This window comes from Balaenoptera musculus, chromosome 9 (assembly GCF_009873245.2).
Source record: "Balaenoptera musculus isolate JJ_BM4_2016_0621 chromosome 9, mBalMus1.pri.v3, whole genome shotgun sequence".
Lineage (NCBI taxonomy): Eukaryota > Metazoa > Chordata > Mammalia > Artiodactyla > Balaenopteridae > Balaenoptera > Balaenoptera musculus.
Window position 1 is genome coordinate 75,526,776 of NC_045793.1, and position 23,836 is coordinate 75,550,611.

Here is a 23,836-nt window from a genome sequence, read left to right on the forward strand (position 1 = left end):
TTCATTTTCCACCATAAACTTCTCTATGAAGTTAGTATGGCAGGTTTATTAGTCCCATTTTGTCAGTGAGAGTAGTGAGTCCTCTTAGGTTGCTAGAGACTTAGGAACAGAAGCTAAGGTAGAAATCTTAGTTCCCTATTTCATTTATTCCATATAAATATTTGAGTGTTTCTTTCTGTGCAAGTAAGAGGGATAATTTGTCATTTTTTAATATGTATGTGATACAGTTTTTAAACATGCATCAAGGGAAATTATAATTTCTTAAATTCCTAGATTATTTTGGTTTGGCATTGACACTTAACTTGCTTATCTGGTAAAAGGACAGTGTGTATGTATATGATTTAGAAAGGAAGTTCCAAAGAAGGAATTCAAAACTTTGGAATTCTGAAAATATCCAACTTATGTGGCCTACTTGGTAGAGTAAAAGCAGTTGAAGAGTTACTTATGGTTATTTATCAAAGTTCTTTTGTGACAGAAGTAGTAAACTGGTTAATTATGAAAACTTCAGGAGACTTCTTTATATTTGGTGATTTTTGTTTCTTTATACTTTTACAACCCTCCTTTCTAAATCACTCCACAACTGCTTCAAAACTCACACCACGTTAGGCAAAAGTTTCCTCAGAACGTGGACCATTCCTTTTCATCTCGATATTTCTAGCACCTGCCTGGAAGGCTGTGCTCAATAAAGTGGTGTTTAAAAGCAGATTTTTGACGTTAGGAGGGAAGGGAGACCATGGGGTGGGAGGCCCGTCTGCTCACACTTCATACCCAGTCTTTCAGCTACACCTGATACAAACCAGTTGTTTAGCCTTTTGCAGCTAAGTCTCTATGACGCCCTTGGTGTTGTCCCATAAGCCCAGAGCATAGTGACTCTCTCCATGAGGACTGGGTCTGTATGAATCCAAGATGTTGAGGGAAGGGGGGAATAAAAATGCTTTGACTACCCATGAAGGGTGAATTCAGGCAGTGGACTTTGGGTCTCATATGTTTCCTCTGTGAAATGAACGGGTTAGATTAAATGATATCACAGGATTTTAGAGTAAAAAAGTATTATCATCCTGTGACTTTCATGTTTGGTGTTTGTACTCTGGTTTTGGAAACTTAATTCACTGAAGACAGCAGGTACAAGTTCTAAAATCTGGTATTTAGTTCCTAGGCTGACTCTTGAAGTACAGTCTTAGCTGCATTCCTAAAAATGGGTATAAATGACAGTTAATTTTTTAAATGTTGCTTATCAGAGAGTACAACTGCTAATATGTATGTACTACTATTTATAATACTTCTTGTAACTCAGTGTATTGCTAAATTCAGTACACAGTTAAAGAAAACGTTAAAAGAAAATATTATCTTGGAATGTCACCACCTTCTGAAGTTTTAATATTTATCACTCTTGCCTTGTAGGGGATTTTATTTGCTTCTCCTGAGTGTTTAAAGGATCCAAATGATTTAATACGCCTGTGGCTTCATGAATCTTCTCGTGTTTATGGAGACAAACTGATAGACACAAAGGATCGTAATTTGTTTCATAAAAACATGCTGGAAACTGCTAGTAAATATTTTGAAGTAAGTAAATGAATGCCAGAGGTCACTATTTGCTCTGGCACAAATTGGCATTGGGGCAGAAATGGGATAAAGATGTGAATGAATTGTGCATACGCTTACCTGGCTGAAACAGCTGTGATCCCAGGATGCAGTTGGTCTGTACTGGGGAGCATCATACACAGCTACTCATGGTTTGATTTGCAAGCTTTTCCCTGCATAGGCCACTCTGCCTCCAGATGCATCATTTCTGGAGATTGACATGATCGTGTCTTTCTCTTCCTCCTCCTGCAGGGTGTAGACAGCTATGTGCTGCTTCAACAGCCCCTCATCTACTGCCATTTCGCTAATGGCAGCAAAGACCCGTGTTACCTGCCGGTGAGGGACTGGGAAGTGCTGAGGACATTTCTGACAGAAGCCTTAGATAACTACAACGAACTCAATGCCGCCATGCACCTTGTTTTATTTGAAGACTCCATGCAACATGTGTGAGTTGACTGGCTGTGATGCTTTTCCACAAAGTAAAAATGACTGGGTGTCCACAATTGTTGTTGTTGTTGTTGTTCAGTGTGATCTATTGAATACTTGGAACTATCAGTTCTTACTTCTTGTTTGCCATACAGTATAAAACTAAGTGTCTCCACGAAACTTATATAATGTTAAAAACCAATGTTACCTCAAAAAATGAAAAAAAAAAAAAAAACTTGATTGACAACACAAGAAGAAAAAAAAAGGTAAGCCACAACCCTCTTAAATGACATAAATATGTCACACACCAGTAAATGCAGCCGCTTACCATGTCATAACCAAGAGGCAACTTGTAGAAGACCTCAAGAATGTACATATGTAGGAAGGAAATTGACTTCTACACTAAAGAAAAGTAATTGATAATCTGAGTTAGATGAGAAAATTATCTTCTGCAAAAAGTCATTCAAATCTTCTTAGTTTATATAACTATAAATGTGTGGGCCTGATTCAGAGACGGTCACTAAGAGCTTTCATTGCTTACATTCAGCAAATACAAGAATATCAAACGTAATTCTTTGTATAATAGTAGATAACTTTTATATAAATGAATAAATAAATAATAATAGGTTTATGTGTCATGGATCCTTTAAAAAAAAAAACTAGTAAGTGTCTCTATAAATTATGTCACAATCTTAATAATGTCTTACATAGGTACACTACTTTTTGAAGTGCCATCAGAGCCATAATTTCATTTTCTTTTACTGTACCTCTGTTAGGTAAGAATATTAAGAAAGAGGAAAGTAAGTGACTTGTTCAAAGTCTTAAAGTTCGTAAGTGGCAGAGACAGGATGGACTCAAACTGATTTTCCTTCGTTAAGAATGTTTATTGAGTGCCTACTTAGTGCTAAAGAGGAACATTGCCAGCCTATTCAGTACTTATGTGCGTATTAGAAAAAAAAAAGGGAGGGCCATGTTTTCTGGGCAGAAAATTAGAAAAAGGCCCCTCTCCTGGTGTAGAGCATGGCTGACAAGGCTCTTACCTCCTAGCCTGGGCATCTTGTGCAGTGCACAGATTATGCGACCGTCTGTGGCACCCCTGCTGTCAGACATTGCCTGAGGTACTGGGGAGACAGCAGCAAAGACAGTCCAGTTCTTTCTCTAATCGAGCTTATGTTTTAGTGATGCGATGGGACATTTATAAGGATATGAACAAATAAGCAAGTGAGAAAAATGGCAGAAAGTGGTATGTCCTGCTGAGGAATAAAACTGGTAGACTCTGAGAAATAAACATGTGGATTCCCAAAGAGGGACTGGATATCTATGTGAGGAGGTGACATTTAAGGTGAGATCAAAATGATACGCAGGAGCTAGGCATGGAAAGATCTGGAGGAAGAACATTCTAGGTATGGGCAGATTTCATGTGGCCTCAAGACTGAACGTTCAAAAGCAGAAAGAGGGTCATTGTAGCAGCATCCTGGAGAAGTGGGGAGAGCAGTGTATGACACGATGGGGTGGTGGGCCTCACGTGTACAGCGTGTTTCCTTTTAACCAGAGGAAGGGGTGTTTATTTCATTCTAACTGCAGTGAGAAACTTTGGGTCAGATTTTAACACGGGAATGACAGGATTTGTTGAATAGTCTAAACAGCTTGCCGTTGCTGCTGCCATATGGGAAGTCGATTGCATCTTTCCTTCCAGTCCTGTTCTCCTGGTCACCATCATTTCTCAGTGGCTGTACTGGTCTCCTAGAGCTGCTCTAACAAAACACTACAAACTGGGCAGTTTAGAAAAACAGATATTTATTGTCTCAACAGTTCTGGAGGCAAGAAGTCTGCAGGGCTGGAAGGGCTGTGCTCCTTCTGAAGGTGCTGGGGAGGATCTGTTCCAGAATTCTTTCCTTGCTTCTGGTAGTTCCTTGGCTTGTGATAGCCTAACTCCAGTCTTCATGTGGCATTTTCCCTTTGTGTGTGTTTGTATCCAAATTTCTCCTTTTTATAAGGACACCAGTCGTACTGGATAAGGTGTTCACCCTACTCCCCTATGACCTCATCCTAACTAGTTTCTTCTTCAATCACCCTATTTCCAAATAAGCTTATATCCTCAGGTACTGGAGGTTAGGACTTCAGTATATGAATTTGGGGGGAGGCCATTCAACGAATAACGCTGGCTTTTCTAACAAGTGATATTTGGGCAAAGATTAAAATAATGAAATAAATCAAGAAAGAAGGAAGTATGTGAGGAAGGCGACTCAAACAGACCCAAAAAATGTGGAGAATTCAATTTTCAGAAGAGTTCCCCCTTAAAATGTTGAGCCAAAGTGCCTAAGAAGAACTTGGGAGGCCTCCCCATCATCAGTTATTATTAGCATGTGAGGTGTTGATTGTTTTATCGATCCCTTGGCAGTTGCAATCCTCTGATTACACAGACAGAGGAAGCTTCAGTTAGAATCTCTGACCGCGGTGATAAGTGAGTTATTAGTAACACTGTTTCTGGTTGGGTTAGTATACGCTGACCGTCTGTCGTGGCTCGGGTGGAAGAGATGTCCCATTGGCGCTGAAGAGTCTTCCCCTGTAACCCTTCAACACAGAGTTCTTGGTGACCTAAAGGGAAAGCCTTTACTTTGATCAGGGATTATGAGCTAGAAGCTGATTTACTCAGCATCAGAGATGATTTCAGAGAGTGTCCCTGAATGTTGTAGAAAGGGAGTTTTGCCACTGAGAGACTCTGGTGAGGTGCAGACGTCAAAGCACACATTAAAATGAAATGACAACCCTGCTTTGTAACTTGGGGTGTCACTCGTGTTAGAGTAGCCTCACAGCTTTCCCAAGGTGGTTTTGTTGTGTGGTCCTGTAAAGTAAAATGTAATGAGATGGCTGAGCTTGGAAAAATAACCTGTCTTTTCAGCTTTTGAAGGTTTTCAGGAAATGCTCACATGTGTTGGTCCTTGTATAAGTGACCCCAACTTCATTTTTCAAAAAGCGCTCTTTAAAAAAAAAAAAAAAATCTATGTGGATCATTCAGGGTTTGAAGTTTAAATTCATTCAGAAAAGCAACTGAGCAAATACAACAGTGTGGTTTTTTGGTTTTTTGTTTGTTGTTTTTTTTTTTTTTTTGCATTTGGGTTTCCATATGCTTATATTTTGTTTTGTTACTTTTCTTAATATTTATGATATAATTATGGCAAATTTCTTCAACCAAATGCGTATTTTGATCATGTTAAAGCCAACTTATTCCTAACTGTAAGATATAGCAATAATATCAAAACTTTAAGCATTCAGAATCTCTTCAGTAATATAGAACAAGGGATTAGTTGACCTTGCCAGAAATTTAACTCTGGGTTTCTAACAGTTTCAGTAAATGTTTTAGACAGCTCGAGGCACAGGGAAAGCTTTAGTACAAAGGACGTTAAGAATCATATAAAAAGGCAGGTGTTTAAAATGCATGAAGTAAGTCACATGTGAGGTGTTTGTCGGTTTGAACAAATCCATTCTTTCCACAGTAATTCTACAGCAAGGGTTTCTGGCCCAAAAATATTCCCCCTTTGATGTCCTTGTACGTGGATGCTGACGTGAGGTTGGGATCTTTCTTGCTTATCAGGAAAATGTGACGCTTTGATGAAAGGCCTTGTCTTCATTTTCTGTCCTCTTCTGGTGGAGAGTAATACAGGAGTGAGGGTCCAGATGTCATCAGCCGGGACGGTTTGTTAGGCAAGCGATGCGGGGGCAGACTCGGGCATCATCTTTGTTTAATGGGAAAACAGAGGAACAGGGACGGAAAGTCTGAAATGAAAGTCGGAATTTAGTATCTAAATATGTGAAAAATGAAACAGACATGGCCCCGGGGCTCGTTGGATATCATCTGCAGGGGGCGCGCTTTCTCTCCCCAGGTGTCGCATCAGCCGGATCCTGCGGACTCCTCGGGGTTACGCGCTCTTGATTGGAGTGGGGGGCAGTGGCAAGCAGAGCCTGTCCCGCCTGGCAGCCCACGTTTGCAGCCTCGAGGTCTTCCAGATCACTCTGACCGAAGGCTTTGGCATCCAAGAACTTCGGGTAAGTACAGTGATGGGCATCCCCGCGCCCCTTGTGCCCCAGGATATAAGTGCTCCCGTCATCCATGGAGAGGGGGGAAAGCTCTTTAGAGGATTTAGTTGGCTGTTTCTCCTCCATGGTCAGATTAGTAATAGCAAATTGCTACCAACATTTACAGGTATATAAGCCTATAAGCCTGTAGAACTGGCTCAGAAAATATTTTATTAAATACTTGCTTACACAAACATGTTTTTTCTTTCGCATTGACCATACTTGATAATCAGCAGTATTCATAGACCCATACGATGGAGGGGGGGAAAAAGAAGATACTTTTTTTTTTACAAGCACAAAGAGATTTCTGCCACTTTGGATCAGATTATGAAAATAAAATATGATGGGAACACAGTCAAGAAGCTCTGACGTGTTCTTAAAATTTTGCTTTTGAATTACAACAGTACTTACAAAATAGTACTTAGAGTTTGTGGCAAGTGCTATTTTAAAGCAAAAAAAAATAAACCACATGCTTTCAGTATTACTAAATAAAACTAACTACGTAAGTCACCAGCCAGTGAAGTAGACAGCTGTTGAAATGAGCCAAAAACTTCTTTTTACTGCATTGCTTGACAGTGGCGTTACTGCATTCACTTTTACTCGAATAGAAGGGAGTTGTTTCTCAGGAGCCTATTTGCGTCTTGGGCTCCATTAGGCCCCAAACATGATACTCATCATTATATGCCAGAAATGGAGGTGACATCATGCTGTTTGCCCCCGTAAGAAGATGGTCACTGTGAGGAAAGGATATGTAAACAGGGGAAAGGACAGCACACAGCCCTCCCATTGTAGCGCCTCAACTCTCCCTAGCCCTCGCACACACACTCCCAGCGTCACACCAGCATTTTAATACAGCATGAATAATGGCCTCCTTTCCTTGCAGGTAGATCTTGCCAATTTGTACATCAGAACCGGAGCCAAGAACATGCCCACTGCGTTCCTGCTGACAGATGCACAGGTTCTAGATGAGAGCTTTCTCGTGCTGATTAATGACTTGCTGGCATCAGGTGATTAAATCAACACATTTCATGAAAGATCTTCCCAAAGACAAATGATCTGTAGTTTCAGTGAACTTTAAATACAGATAATTTGTCTTTGAGATGTTTGCTGGGGCATTCTTTGGGGAGAAACCTATAAACCTAACAAATTTGAAGTATATTCTTTCTTAGTCTGCCTGCGGATGTGAGATGCCTTGGAGAGGCCTTCCGTGAAGCAAATGTTATTCCTACATGTGCGAGTTTAGTGGGTGGATTCGTCATAGCTTGTCCTCAGTGTGCTGTGTGTCTTGTAAATGCAAAAAGAAAAATTGCGTTTCTGTTTCAAACTCTTTATCATTAAAGGTGAACTTTGTATTATAAAGCATTTCAAGTCATGTCTAAAATTTAAATTGTGGCAGTCTTTTAATAATTCTACTCATTCCTTTGGGGGCAGGGGAAATCCCTGATCTGTTCAGTGATGAAGATGTAGACAAGATAATTTCCGGAATTCGTAATGAAGTTCATGGTCTGGGCATGGTGGACTCCAGAGAAAATTGTTGGAAATTCTTTTTGGCCCGGGTGCGACTACAGCTGAAAGTAAGAAACATTTGCTTTACTTGCATTTAGTTAAACATGCTGTTAGAACTCTGCTATGGTTCTGTTTCGCAATTCATATGACAAGTTTGAATTCCACTCATTCATTTTGTAAGGACATCCAGTCATTCATTTTGAAAGGACATTTGCATTTTTCCATGAGTGTCTGGAGGGCACCTTCTTCAAGTTTCCCGTGATGCTGGGCTCCTACAAAGCATTGCTCTGAGCAGATTGCACTACTCGAGTGAGCTGGACATGGTCTCTGTCCTTGAGGAACTTACACTATTACAGGAGACAAGAGACACCACAAATAATGGTAGTGTGGGACCAGCGTGAATGGTGCCGTGTGATTCCAGAGGAGTACAGCATCCTTCCTAATGGCACTAGACCCTCCTGGAGGAAGTGATGTGCTGTGTGTCAGGTGTGGCTTGGAATTCATGGGGAAGCGATGGGGTGGGGAAGAACTTTCAGGGAGAGGAAATAGCATTTATATAAGAGTAAAGGTGGAATGCACGGTGCATATTTGGAGAAACCCCAGATAGCTCTAAATGACTGGGATGGAGAGTTCCTGTAGGAAGAACCAGGTGGATCAGGCTGGGAAAGTAAATTGGTGTGAAGCAAGGGTTTTGTAAATCATTAAGGGAGCAGAGGAAGAGTTTGAGTTAAGGAAGTGACTATTATGTTAGTACTTCAGGGCAAATAATTATGGCCTATCACTCACATGATCTGAGGCTCAACCCAAGGTTCCTCCACAGAGACTACTCCATGTTTTAGTGTAGCATATAGGGATATAATATAACCAAATAAGAGCAGCAGGAAGGATGAAGTATTAGAACAAGAAGCCCCTCCAAACTCATGGCAGAAAACTATTTTAAAATGCTAATATGGAAAATTGAGACTTCCTAGTATAGTAATGCTTAGTAACCTAGAAAATTTACTACTTTGCTACTCCTTCTAGTATTCCACACCTGTCAAGTTAGGAACAGAGGGCTTCCCTGGTGGCACAGTGGTTGAGAATCCTCCTGCCAATGCAGGGGACACGGGTTCGAGCCTTGGTCCGGGAAGATCCCACATGCCACGGAGCAACTAAGCCCGTGGTGAAGACCCAACGCAAAAATAAATGAATAAATAAATAAAGTTAGGAATGGACTTTGCGGCTCCTGTAAAGCCTGGAGTATGCAGGAAGGGATGGGAAGTGGCATTAGCTGTGAATATACCTCTGTGAGGAGGTGAAGGAATAGAGTAACTATGATTCTTCTCCGCCCTCCTCTTTCAAATTCCACATTGGTCTTACTGAGCAATTCTGGGCTGAGGTTAGAAATCAGAATTCAAGGTTCAGTTGCCCAAAGAGTTTTCTGCCCATCAAAAATGTGACTAAACATCTGTTGGCCAGGTTGTAACAAGGCCGGGGATTTCTCCCTGTTCCATTGCGATATATTTGGATCAGATTTTCTTTGTGAAATGGGAAAATAAGTACAATAATAGAATGTGAGATAGTAATGTAATAAATCAGCAGCAGTCCAAGTCTGTTGTTCAGAGCAGCAGAATCAACGTCACCTAGGAAATTTTCAAAAATGCAAGTTCTCCAGCCCCACCCCAGAACTCTTAAATTATAAACTCCGGGTGCTACCCAGAAATCTATGTTTTAACAAACCCTCCAGGTGATTCTGAAGCATGCTGAAATTCGACAACCACTGTTACAGATAATGCTAGCATGAGCGTCCTTTACATGCATCTTGTATACACAGCTTTGCTTGCTTTTTTAGGATAAATTCTTAACAGGGGAATTGCTAAATTCAATAGTTACAGCTTGTAGCAGTTTTAAATTGTGCCTGCAATTTCTCTGATGCTCTTCTGACTCACAGGTGGGATTCAGATCCCCTCTCCTTGGATCTGGGTGGGCTTATGACTGCTTCAGCTAACAGGGTAGGGTATAGTTCAGCAGAAGGGATGCTGAGTAACCTCCGAGGCTGAATCATAAAGGACCCACTTTTCCATTGAATTGTACATGGTTTTTTTGCTTATGAGTTCTGTGCATATTAAGCGATTAGGCTTATATATATGTGTTGGATATTTTTCCTGTTCTATCATTTATCTTTTAAATCTATACATGGTACATGTCTGTTTATTTGTTTATAACTCTGGAAAAATTTTTAAGTTTTTATCCTAGATTAATCAGTGTTTGCCTTTATGGATTTGGGGTTTCTTACATATTTAGGAAAGCGTTTTTCTCTCCAAGATTTAAAAACTCTTCACTAGAAGCAACTGGAACTCATTTGGGCTACAAATGAAGAGAATGTCCAAGAACAGTTCCAGAAAGCCTCCCTCCCACGTCAGAGTCCAGACTAGCTCAGTAATCCCCTTACAGACCCATGCTTTTCCATCTTTCTCTCCTGCCAGTGACCACCCTGCTGCTTCCTGCCTCATGATCACACGATGAGTGCAGGAGGGTCTATATTCCCGGTAGGAGGAAAGAGTGGGGAAGGAGACTTGGGGCTCTCTGAATCAGGAATCCAAAGCTCCCCCCAAATCCCTAAGCTGATGTCTTACTGATCACAAGTGTGTCCCTTGTCACCTCCACCTACCAGGGAGTATGGGGAAGTGAATATTTGATCTTGTCACAAAGGCTTTATGAATAAAATTGGAAATTGGTTTAGAATAGGAGCGGTACCAGGCATTCCAGGGCCTGCATGCTTTCATGCTTTATGCTTAAAACTGTGCTACATCTGGAATATATTTATTATCGTTTATGACAAAGAGTGAGCCGAGAGGTTTCAGGTTACTTTTATTTTTCCCCCAAAAGATGTGTTTTTATCTGAACACCATGTATTTCTTCCTTACTGATTTAAAGGACCATCTTTATTATATGCCAGATAGCCATGTTAACTGGGTCTATTTCCACATCCTCTATTCTACTTTCTTGTTACTCCTACTGATTCCAGCTCTGTACTATGTAAGGTATGAAAACTTTATTATACTTTTTCGTATTTAGTATTTCATTGCCCTTATCTAGTTTTTCTTTGTTGCTTTTACATGTTTTTAATGTCTGGATAAACAGCAGAATCATTTTGTCAGATTCTAAACACATTTCATTTAAATTTTGGTTGAAATCCTGCTGAAAGCTTTTTTTTAAATTAGGGAGAATTGAATCTTCCTGAGAAAAGGTCACATTGCTTTTGTAGAAGGAGTATTTCCTTCATAAAATTTTCTACTGGTATATTGTTTCTGTATAGGAGAGCTGTTGATTTTTAGTTTTGTAACCAGCTACCTTACTGCCTCATCAGTCGTTTCTATTAGTTGGTTGATATATAGCCTGCAGATAATGATATTTTGTCTTTCCTAATATTCTGTTTATACGTTCTGCTTCCTCACTGCATTGGCAAATCTACAAAAGAAGGTATTTCTAATGTTTCACTATTACATTATATGCTGGCTTTTGACTCTGGATGTATATTGTCAAGGAAATATCTACCTATTGGATTCCTTTGCAGCCTCTCTTGAGATAATGACCTGGTTGTTCTTTTTGAACTTACTAATATTCATATAGTACAGAGATTGTACAGAAGTTTTGCATTTTCACATTGTTAAATCATCAGGCCTTTCTTTTACGCGTTTCCTGGGATTCTATGCTTTGGCAGGCCTTACCGAAACGGAGATCAGTTTTATATTTACCTCTGTTGTTGTCTGAGCCTTTTCACAGTCACATTTTTTCGTATGCACCGTGGTACAAGCTAGAATTTATTTTGGAGTTAGGTATGGATCATTTTCCCTATTGTCACAGGATTACTAATTGAATAATTTATCCCTTCCCTACTAAAATAAGTAGGAGGATTTTTGTTTGTTTGTTTTTTGTGTTTTAAATGCTAAGGAGGAATAAGATCTCTCCCTCAAATACTTCTCATCCTTCTTGGCCTTCACTTAGCTTGCTGCATCATGAGAAAGCTCAGTGGTCAGCGCCTCACCCTGAGGGAGAAATGATGCGGCAAAGAAACGGGTCTCCTTTTAGCAAGAAAATGGCAGCTTCTTTCTCTTCATCTGTGTGTATTACCCGCACATCCTCAGAATCTTTTCTAAGGAACAATGGATGTCTCTGTTAGTTTCATATATTGTGATATTCACCAGCATGTGCTAAAGACTCAGAGTTTCTGCTGAGCTGATGCTTTCTTTGCATATGTTCCTAGCTGGGCAACACGGGAAGCTTAATGTGTTACAAGAGTTGGCGAGCACACCTGGCAGGTCAAGCTAAATGATGTGTAGTTACCACCCCATTACCCATGCTCACCACCCAAACTCAGTTCCTATTTGGAATGCAGGGGTAGTGAGAACCTGTTGGCATGTGAAATGTGACCTCTGTGTTCCACAGGGCAGTGCCCATTAATGATGATCAGATGCCTGTCCTTGGATGGGCTGAAGTAAACCGGTGAGTCAATGCCAAGTGCCTCCTCTCCTTCACATCTGTGTATGTGTGCATCCTTTCCTGCATAATTCTCATTTACCCTTAGAGTATAGTACTCTCATCTTCTCTCCTAATAACTTTAGTTAACCTGAAAACTCTTCTTTCTTGCCTTCCTTCCTGGCCATGTGATGCCATAAGGAAAAGAACCCTTAGTGTATGTAGCAGCCCCTGATTCTTTCCCAAGATTTTAGTTATCTGTGCGTTTGGTTATCTAACTGTCTGTCTGTCTGTCTATCTATGGGTGGGGGTATGTGTGTGTAGTTTTTATTTTCTTCATATGGTTCTGTATTTTAAAAAATTATATATATTATGTATTATATATATACATTAAGTATATGTTATATATGTGTATATATAGAGAGAGAGGAGATTCATTTTTGATAACATAAGATATATATGTTCATTTTAGAGAACTTAAAAATACAGAACCATATGAAGAAAATAAAAACTATGCTCAGTTATATTGCCTAGAGGTAACAACTGGAAACATATTGGTATATTTTCTTCCAGTTTTCTATGTGTATAGACACACATACAAAGTACATACTCAGAACTATGTTTTTTTTTCACATCTCTCACTATTTTCTTTACCTCTCTCTTTGCCTTTTTGATTCGAAGTCTCCCACAGGAAAAAAAAAATATCAAATGATTCTAAGAATTTGTTGTATGGAATGAACTATTTAACTCAAACATGCTTTATTTTAAATAAGTGTAGGAAACCTTTATCCATTTTTACCCTTTGCCAACTTTCCTATTGGTTTGTTAGACTTTTTATTGATTTATAGGAGCTCTTTATATAGCTGAATAATAGCCATATGTCCATAATGTCCTTGTCTGTTTTAGTGTTGCCAGTTCTTTTCAAAGTTCACCATAATTCTGCTAACTTTGTTTACAATGACTTCTGTTTTACATTTATATATATTAAATATGTCTGATTTTTTTTCTTCATGGATTTTGTGTGTTAAGGCTTTTTAGGAAGCATTTTCGTACTCTGTGGTTATGAAAATATTATCCTGAATTTTCTTTAAATTAATTTATAGTATCTTTAATGTTTAGCCCTGGATGGCCTTGTGCAGTATAAGGTGGCTTTTCTACTTTTTCTCCCCCAAATTGTCCCAACACCTCTTACCATAGACTCTTTCCTTACACTACCAATTTGAAATGCTGCCTATATCATATGCTAAATGCCTAAAAATGGGGTTTGCCAGCACCGATGGCGCTTGTTCTCCCAACTGCACATGTATCGAGTTATCACATTGTGTCAGCAAAAATGCAACCACGCTGCTAGCAGAGCAGCACAGATCATAAGGCAAAAGCCTTGCATAACGTGGTTCACATATGGACCCACTTAATAGATATTCAGGCGTCTGATTTTCTGTTTTAGAAAAAGAAAAACACTATTATACGAGGTTATGGGGCCGCAGACTGGCCTGGAAGGTAATGTGTGGGCAGCGCCAGCCCTGGAGACAAGCAGGGCAACTATGACAAGGGATTCTTCTCCTCATATATACAGGATTAATCTATAGGAAGGGAAATATAGCGGGGAATATAATTCCTACTGTTTTTACTCCTCAAGAATGCATTTCCTCTTTGCTGTCTATTGGCTTCCACATGCAATTTCTTTATGAATTGAAGAGTTTTCATTTAAAAAAAGAAAGAAAGAAAAGAACTAAAACTCTCCAATGAAAAAAATTTTTAACTCTTGTAAAAATCTGTACTGGAGAATATACACACATGAAAGGCTGTGGGAATGATTTCATTGTGTGTTACCTAGGAAGAAAATAAATGTAAATATGCATAGAATGTGTGTATGGTGAAGATTCTGTTGAATCTCATAAAAATAATTGAAGTTAAAAGGTTATTAGGTGAGGGGATGATACAGGAAAATATATAAAGATAATAAGGTGATGTTAAAACAGTCAAACCGAGGAATCGTTTCTAGGCTAAACCTCCATTCCTGGGAGGATTCTCTCAGTAAGTTTCAGATCTTATCAGTCTTGAAAAATGCTGAGACTTTTGAGGATAAATGCAAACACAAATTATGGATAGAAGATTCTGAAGTGAACGTGTGGGAAGATTCCCTCTGAGAATAAACTATATCAGCTGGAAAAAAAATACACTGATAATAGCAATTCAAATTTCCATTACAAGACGAAATGGACTGAGGCCTGTTAGTGATATGCAAATTAATGTGTACTTACATGGGATCTTATCTAAAAGAAATTGAAATGTATTACAAAGCACAATGAAAAGAGGGTTATTGCAAATGAGTCTTAACACCTGTGTAGAGGGGGAAACAAAAGGGAATAGAAAATTCTATAGTATGGATTCCAAAAGCAAGTTCCTGACATCCAAATATTAGAGCTGTAGAAAATATATAGATGGTGATATCAGGGTTTGCTTTTTACTTGTGAGAATTTGCTTTTAGAAAAGAGCACAGCTGTCTAAGGCATTTTTAACTTTATTTTCTTAGCCGACTTTTCTTTCCAATCCACTGCTGGAAACTAACTTAAGCCAATTTGCTCATTTGCAATTGTCAGGAAATATTTGGGGGTATATTTCAGGGACCTTCAATACTTGGAGGTAGATGATACCTGTTCGGGGGATGGGGAATGTTCTCCCCAAATCTTCCAATTTAAGATGTGCTTCAAAGAAAGAAGTCTCAGACTGAACTCTGGTACACATAGAGTTTATGTGTAGCACATAACTTAAAACAAGTCTTGAAGTCTTAAAATCTGCTCTGTAAACTTGTTGGAATCCCAACTCTGTCCTTTTAGGAACCTGGCTAGCCCTAATTGGAAAGCTCCTTTGAGGCAGATATAGAAATATTTTCATGGTAGGGTTAAGCTGATCTTCTCATTGGGATCACATAAAAATACAGAAACTTTCCATAAGCTGTTTACCACAGGACACAGGACTGGTCAAAATCCGAAGTCTAAAGAGTCAAGGGGATTACTCGGCTACTTTGAGATGTAGCTTTTCCTATTTTGTTCATAGAACAGTAGAGGTGCAAGTACAGATATTTCTATTTTTCTAAGATATCTTGAACACTACTCATTTCATCATTGAACAATCATATCCAGTATTCTTGATGCTAACTAACCAGCCATTTATGTTGATGAGAGAAGTTAGCTAAGAGCCCAGGTAGCCGACTTTGCAATGCAGGCTTCCATTAGAATGTGTGAAATGCTGGTTAAGCATCCCGAGCCGTGTGTCTCTATTGGCATACTTCAGATAATAATGATAATAACCAGATAATGGCCCCTAAGTTGTAAAATAAGATGAGTATTCACATGCATATTGTAGTAGACTGAAGTATTTCAAAGGTATATTTTACAGGACCAGATGGCTTCATTGGTGACTTCTACCAAATATTTCAAGAAGAATTAACACCGATCCTTTTCAGTCTCTTCCAAAAAACAGAAGAGGTAGGAACACTCACTTTACAAGGCCAGCATTACCCTGATACCGTAGTCAGATAAGGACACCGCGAAAAAAGAAAATTACAGGACAATATCCTTGATACATAGATGCAAAAATCCTCAACAAAATGTTAGCAAGCTGAATTCAACAGTACATTCAAAATATATCATACACCATGATCAAGTGGTATTTATTCCAGAGATGCAGTATGGTTCACCATCCACAAATCAATCATTATGATGCACCACATTAACAAAATGAAGGGTAAAAATGATACGATCATCTCAGTAGATGTAGAAAAAGCATTTGGCAAAATACACATCCATTTATGATAGATACTCTCAACAAAGTGGATATAGAGGTCACGTACCTGAAATAATAAAGGCCATATATGATAAGCCCACAGCTAACATTATACTCAATGGCGAAAAGCTGAAAGCTATTCCTCTAAAATCTAAGATCAGGAACAAGATAAGGCTTTTCACTCTCACCACTCCAATGCAACATAATACTAGAAGTCCCAGCCAGAACAGTTAGTCAACAAAAAGGTAAATATATGGGGTGATGGATGTGTTAATTGACGCAATGGGGGGAAATCCTTTCACGGTGTCTATGTTTATAAAATCATCATATTGTACACGTTAAATATCTTACAATTTTAACAATGCTGAAAAAGTAAATTATAGATAGCATCACACCCTTTTTTCTAATCACTTGTTTGTCTTTCTTATAAATTCTTTGCTATGTTAATCTCTCATGAAATTAGGGAAATGCAACAGGAAAATTATAGGATGATTCCCCCCGCCCACCACAGTAGTGTTCCTTGAGGCAACAACTTGAGTTTACTCCAGGTTGTCTAAAAAGTTGTGGAGACTATTTTTAAAAAGAGCAGAACAGCCAACGCTTTCAAGATATTAGCATAGGCTCTCAGAATACTACCCAGGAAAGCTGGATGGAGAGAATTTCTGTGCTAGATTTCTAGCAAAGCTAGAAATTGGGGCAGTCATTGCACTCCTCAAGGCTAGTGTGCTACTGTCCTTTCCCTTCGTAAGAAGTACTAATGAACAAGCATATTTCTCTAATTTAGTTCCCAGGGTCTAATTTATCTGATAGAACTGAGGTTATTAATGATTATCTAACTTATTTTAAATTCTCTAAATTTTCTACTTCACTCTGTATATAATAGAGATTTAGATTCTATAAGTATTTCACCAAATGCAAAAGCATTAAAAATGGAAATATTTCATTTAGGTATTCCCATAGAAATTTTAAGACTCTTAGGTTATAGCTGTGGGTGTCAGAATCACCTGGAGGGCTTGTTGCAAACACAGAGATTGCCAAGCCCCATCCAGAGTTTCTGATTCCCCAGGTCTGGAGTAGGTCCAAGAATTTGCATTTCTAACCAGCTCCTAAAAATCCTTTGAGAACCATTCGTCTCCTGCCATCTGCCCTCCACGTGAAATTTAGATGGCATTGTAAGGATCCTTATTTACGCCACAATAAATAACATAGAAAAAAAAAATGTCTTCAACTGTAAAATTGTAGAAAAGGAAAATAATTCTTTAAATCAGTGTTCTATATTATCTTTCAATAAATAACTAAGGCATATCATTAAATTAACTCAGTATTTTTTTCCTGAGGCTCACCACATATGGTTCAGATACTTTGTTTTCTAACACATTCTTCAGACCTGATAGTATGCTGGTAGTAAGTGTAGAAACAGAGTAAGTGTAGAAATGATGGACATATTTAGGACCTCAAATAAATAATGCTTTCCCCTACCCCCCTCTCTTTGCTACAATTATGTATAAATGAAGTCTCTAAAATTGTCATGAATGAGAGGTAAGTTGGGTGTAGAAAACCAACTTCTAGGACATTAAGGAGAAATACTCATGTGTGGGGAGACAAGGCTGTCGGGAGAAACCTAAACACTGAGATTTAAGTGAAAATTCTGCCTTGTAAGTGAGGCTCGTTAACTTAGCACATGCAATATTACAGCAATTATTCAGTTTGTAACTAGACTCTTGAATATAAAAAAGAAATGATCGGTCAGCTTATGCATTGTTGAAAATCATTTTAGATCTTAGGATTCATCTCTTGAGTTGTTGAAGAGCCATAGTATATAAAACTAATATGGTAAAAACACCTGTTAAATGAGAATATATGGTTTCACATATTTTTATGATTTTTATGACATGAATTTTAAAATGCTATGTGGAAAAAATATATCCCTTGAAAAGTGATTTTGTTAGTTGCCTTATCTCAAAGTGTGAGAGACTTCATTGAAAGAACTGCAGAGGTTTGTTTCATATCATCAAGTGCAAGCCACGTCTAGAAAAAAGGAAACCAAGACTCATCCTCAGACCTTACCCCAGTTGGCATCAGTCTCCCCAGTGCCCTCAAGTCCACACTGACTTGGGAAAGAAGGCAGAGGACAAAAAGGGAGCTCCCTAAACACCTCTTTTGTGCTAGTACTTTACACAGGGCACCACGTCTGATGAGCCCAGAAAGGATATTCAGACCCACTGGACTCCTGATAACCTGCTTCCCTCACTGAACTTCTGTGACACATGTCACAGCTGAACTCAGGCACTCCTGACAGAAAGCAGCCCTGTGTCACTAAAGAGAGTATGGAAACTTTCCAATTTAACTCTGAAGTCATTAAATACTTAAATAAAACTTTGAAAACTTACAAATTTCTCATCAGGATCATGTATAAACTGAAATTTTTACTCCTTTAAAAATGTTAAGTATGAACTGGAGTGAATGTATTTTATGCAAACAAAATGGAAACAAAGTAAACATTGAATGTGATAAAACACTGTTTTCTTAAAAGTATCTTACACAGTTTTATGGAGACTGGTGAATTACAGAATAGGAGACAGAAGATGAAAGTCTTGGTATTATTTTATCATAGAGATTTGGTTTTTATTTTTATTTTTAATTGTCATAATGTAACTTGTGTGATAGAAAAGAATGAATTTCCCACTATGCATGATGATCATCAAAAATGTTTAGAAGGAGAGGGACCAATTTTAAGGAAAGCACACAGCAGTGTTTCTGTATGTTCCACGGGGCAGGTTTGTACTTTGATTAGCAAGGAGGTTAATGTTGCTTTCCACTCTGTGGTGCTTTCGGCTAGTTTAATGTCACGGTTGGCTGCGCGCCTTTCTTTCATTGTCCAGGGTCTCGGTGTAATTCTTTGCTCACTCATCACCCTCCTGTTTGTGCCCTGCCCCCGTGTCTCCACAGATCATTTTGTGTTTCTCTCCGGTTGGTCACACGCTGAGAAGTAGAGCTCAGAAGTTCCCAGCCCTGGTTAACTGCACGGCTGTTGACTGGTTCCATGCTTGGCCCCAGGAGGCTCTGGTCACAGTCAGCAGGAGGTTCATTGAGGAAACCAAGGGAATTGAGGTATGCCGCGTCAGCCTCTGAATCTCTCTCTCTCTCAAACACACACGCTCTCACGGACCCAAGTCCTCAGTAAATAATTTCCAAAATACACCTCCTAGCAGAAAGCTGTCCTTGTTTGTTAAGATGATAAGATCATCTTTGTGAGTTTACATTTTACAGCATATCCTGGCTGATCTTTTTGTATCCGGTTGAGGTGCACACACACACACATACACACAGACACACACACAGATACACGCAGACACACATACACAGAGACACACACTAACACACAGACACACACAGACACACATATACACTAACACACACACAGATACACACAGACACACACACAGAGACACATACACACTAACACACACACAGACACACAAACACACTCACACACACAAACAGCACGTGAGTGAGTTCTTACTCATCCACTGGCTCACCAGAAGGCCAGGATCATTCTTACTTGCATCAGAACAGGACTTACTGAATATAAATCCTTTACATTCACAACTAAACAAAAAAGTAGGTACCCATAGCCATGCAATGCTTGTTCTTAACAAAGTAAGGCAATTCGTTGTGATTTTTCTCATTACGGTATTGAGAGGTGAAAAATCAGCCCCCATATATTTAGCAATCACTAAGTCAACTAATGTATATGCTTCTTTGTTTTATGGGTTTATGTTTTATACATTATGTTTGTCATTTGCTCATGTTGAAGTTTCCACCTCCTATTGCATTTTTTAAAAGTTGCATGAAACGAAAAAAAAGAAAAAAAAAAAGAACAACTTCAAGCATTCAGATTCAAAGAGAAAAAGGAATGTATCAATAGATATGAAGGTGTCATTTAGACCTCCTAGAAATGATGTTGTGCGTCAGTCAAGCACCTTTCTGATGGGATAGTTTGGATGGATGGTGATTGTGAACATTTCCCAGGGAGGTTTGTCTTCTGATTCCTTGGAGTGATAAGGCCAAAGGTGCCTAGAATAAGTCAGGCAGGAAGAGTGATTCTCAGAGCCAAAAATAAAATCAGGGATATGTAAGGAGCGATGGCTGTTTCCAGCTGAAACTTTGCTGTGAACAGGGGCAAACTGCTGTAGCCTCCTTTCCTCCCAAAGCCGTTAACTGCTGCTTTTCCAAAGCAGTCCTTTCACATTTTGTTGAATATTATATCTTTTGGTGACCAGATGGTTAGAAATCTGGGCATATTTACTTTTTCAATTAATTATTTGTAATGCAGCTAGCTTTATTGCATATTTATATTTATATGTATATTTTATATACATAATATATACAGCTTTATCATATATGGTTTATTGTATTTTCCAAGATGTCTATTAATCTAATTACTTACTGCTGGATTGCCAGGGAAGAACTGTCATGCAACATCTAAAAGACGTATATGATAGAGGTTTTATCATATTCAAATACCTCCTCTTGCTTTCTTTTCTCCACACACACATTTAAAACATTTCTATAAATTAATGAAAACAATGAACTCCTCTATTTCACTGTTTTCTTCATATCCAGAAAGTTCTTTCTCTTGCCTGTCTCTACACTCACCCCTAACATTGAATGAACTTACCTAGACCTTTAAAGCAACAACATCGTCAGGATTTGGGGGGTAAAGAGTGAGTAATATTAACGTGTGGTTCTATGTTTTTAAGTGATATTCACTTTTTCCCACTGGTTGGGGAGCACTGCAAAGCTTCTCTTACATTTAGGGAAATATATGTAAATTTGTTCCCATGAACAGAGTGGTAGACCGTCACAGGAGTGATTGATTTCTGTCTGAAATGCTGTTCTCCACATTATGTGCCTTCCTCAAGAGTCAGGGGAACCCCATTTAGTGGAGACTAACACTAGCATTAGATAAAGTCTACCAGAAATATTTTCTACTTTAAAATCTGGAAAACCATTAAATATGACAAATAATGGTCACAGTTACTAACACAAATTTCTTCAGCTATTGCTAGGTCCACTGCATTTCTGGAATTATGTAGGGAATTATTTTGTCTTCTAATAACTACAAGAAGCATTCAGAATACCTATTTACTAAGAGGAAGAGAGCCTGTATGTATCTTTTGGTAGCAAAATTCTGTTTCATCCAGTTCATTTGATCAGGCTGGCTTGGTAAGGAAGAGAAAAGGACCAGCGTGCTTTGTTTCTTAATGTTCATTTCTCAAATGGGAGGAAATCAGAGCCGGTGGTGTGGTTTAATTTAGTGTCTGGCACAGTGCTTTAAGCCCCTTGCCTTTGCTGCTCTGGTGCAGACTTTATCCTGTCAGAGTAGGTGCCACTTAAAAACAGCTCCTGCTGAAGGAGCTTTGATACGCCAGTGACCATTGACATCTACTGGACGAGGCAGGACTTGCATCATTTTAAGTCCAGAGGGCTCCTCGCAGGTCCTCAGCTCTATTTGGTGGTATCATGATGCCTCCTATAGGACGCTGGGTGCCAAATAAGAATTTAAAAAGCACTTTCCCATTTCTATGGAGCTGAATTATGCCTGGAAACAAATTAGTCAATTTCGTTCCAGTGCTGTGTGCTTATTTAACTTTCCCACCTTCCTAATTCGTTACTCAGGAGCAATAATTATAATTCAGAGTGCAACGTGTCCATGTTCTTCTCCAAATGCTTGGGGCCTTTTCAGTAGAACTCAAAAACAGCCTTTACATTTTTTGAATGAGCACTAATTTGATCACTTTCTTAGTTTTAATTTCGACCGTTAAGACTGAGAGTTGTCAGCATAATTTAGCACTTCTTAATTATTGGCCGCATTTGCTGAGTGTAAGGTACTTACACAAGGTGACCCCTCCCTTTAGGCACAGAGAAAGGATTCATTAAAGGCAAGCGGTTTTGTGTGTGTTGCCATGTAATTTTCAGGTAGTACACACTCAGCACCCAGGGGTGTGGGCTGACCAAGTCTAAGTAAATGTTTGTGCTACTTTTCTGTTACCTGGTATTGAACTAAAATGACAGCTGACATAATGACCAAAATAGTTTGACACTGAAGTATCACCAGGTATTTATCTGAAGACTTTGTGTCAACATACACTCCTCATAGGAGATTTGGAAATGGAGATGGAAAGACAGTGTAAGGAGGGAGAGGATACCTTCCGGCCATCCCTGGGAATAGGGTTACAAATGATAATTGGGAGGAGGTCTTGTTGAGAAGTATATGGGTCCCAGTTAGGAAAATTCAGGGAAAAAGGCAGGAGAAACAGGTGTTAAGAGATAAGAAATGGGACTACCCTGGTGGCGCAGTGGTTAAGAACCCACCTGCCAACCCAGGGGACACGGGTTCGATCCCTGGTCCGGGAAGATCCCACATGCCGCGGAGCTGCTAAGCCCGTGCGCCACAACTACTGAGCCTGCACTCTAGAGCCCGCGAGCCACAGCTACTGAAGCCCGCACGCCTAGAGCCCATGCTCCACAACAAGAGAAGCCACCGCAATGAGAAGCCTACGCACCGAAACGAACAGTAGCCCCTGCTCGCCACAACTAGAGAAAGCCCGCGCGCAACAACAAAGACCCAATGCAGCCAAAAACAAATTAATTTTTTAAAAAAAATGAATAAGTCCTAGTTAAAAAAAAAGTAATATTTTTGATTTTTCAAGTCAAAATGAATAATCGACCTACTTGAAAGCAGGGCTTGATGAAAAGAGAAATTATTGAATGGAGGTGAAAAGACGAGCTCTCTGAGGTGTGAGATTTGCTTCGGAAGGAGTAGAAAAAAGAGATCTGAGCAAGCTGGAGAAGCGCATGCCCACCCTTTTCAGTCACGTTGACCAACTGGCAAGTAAAAATTCTCTATCCTTTTGCCGTGATACCTCAAGATAGTTACACAAGCTCAATATCATCAGCTTTATCAATAAAATGACTTTATTTCACATACTGCCACCTCTTCCATCCAGAACTTGTTGAAGGTTTAGCAACATAAGAATGGCATATTCTCCTACCATTTTCCAAACCAATCATGGGAAAATGTCCACTCAAGGAGGAAAGTTATTATACTGCTGTATTTCAAGGACTGATTTCATGACTGGTCTCTAGCTTCCTTTTAAAACCTTAGGCCAAGCATGAAGCACAGTAAACAACACTTTGTTAGTGATAGGTACGTTAGCAGCAGCATTTCTGTTAATGATTTTTTTTTTTTAATAAATTTATTTATTTACTTATTTAATTTTGGCTGTGTTGGGTCTTCGTTTCTGTGCGAGGGCTTTCTCTAGTTGCGGCGAGCGGGGGCCACCCTTCATCACGGTGCGCGGGCCTCTCACTGTTGCGGCCTGTCTTATTGCGGAGCACAGGCTCCAGACGCGCAGGCTCAGTAGTTGTGGCTCACGGGCCCAGTTGCTCCGCGGCACGTGGGATCTTCCCAGACCAGGGCTCGAACCCGTGTCCCCTGCATTGGCAGGCAGACTCTCAACCACCGCGCCACCAGGGAAGCCCTCTGTTAATGATTTTAAGCGCAGTTCTTGCTTTGAAATATAAGTGAGGGTTATTCAGGATGAATTTCAAAAGTGGAAAGATAACCTTGTACAATAGAAATTCTATAAATTTGTGAAAAATATCCTCGTTCTGAGGAATACTGAAATCATTTTAAAAGATTAAGACAAAAACAAGTGCAACCAAATTTCTATTGAATCTGCCTAAATCTCATACTGGTTTAAACCTATATTCAAACAGATGAGAAAAGGCCCAGGTGGTGGTTAATATATTCCCCATTCTTCAGCCCTCTTTCTCCTTTGCACATGCACACTAACGTACTGTTCGCCGTACATTTCTTGCTCTGTGCATGTTACTTAAATTTAGGATAGAATTGCAAAAAGCAGTAGAATGCTGCTTTCCAGGGTTTTTGCAGTTATGAAAACTTTAGGAATCCCCTCTACCTGGACAGTAG

At 39.3% G+C, this 23,836-nt stretch overlaps 1 protein-coding gene across 1 annotated transcript in view; it reads left to right on the forward strand.

Moving 5' to 3' along the window:
• DNAH11 (dynein axonemal heavy chain 11) overlaps positions 1-23,836 on the forward strand; it is a 306,796-nt gene that overhangs the window by 165,738 nt on the left and 117,222 nt on the right. Inside the window, exons 48-53 of the mRNA XM_036864125.1 lie at positions 1,402-1,563; positions 1,834-2,027; positions 5,892-6,054; positions 6,968-7,091; positions 7,516-7,658; positions 18,787-18,948. Coding sequence (XP_036720020.1) covers positions 1,402-1,563; positions 1,834-2,027; positions 5,892-6,054; positions 6,968-7,091; positions 7,516-7,658; positions 18,787-18,948 — 948 coding nt within the window. The remainder of the gene's footprint in view (positions 1-1,401; positions 1,564-1,833; positions 2,028-5,891; positions 6,055-6,967; positions 7,092-7,515; positions 7,659-18,786; positions 18,949-23,836) is intronic.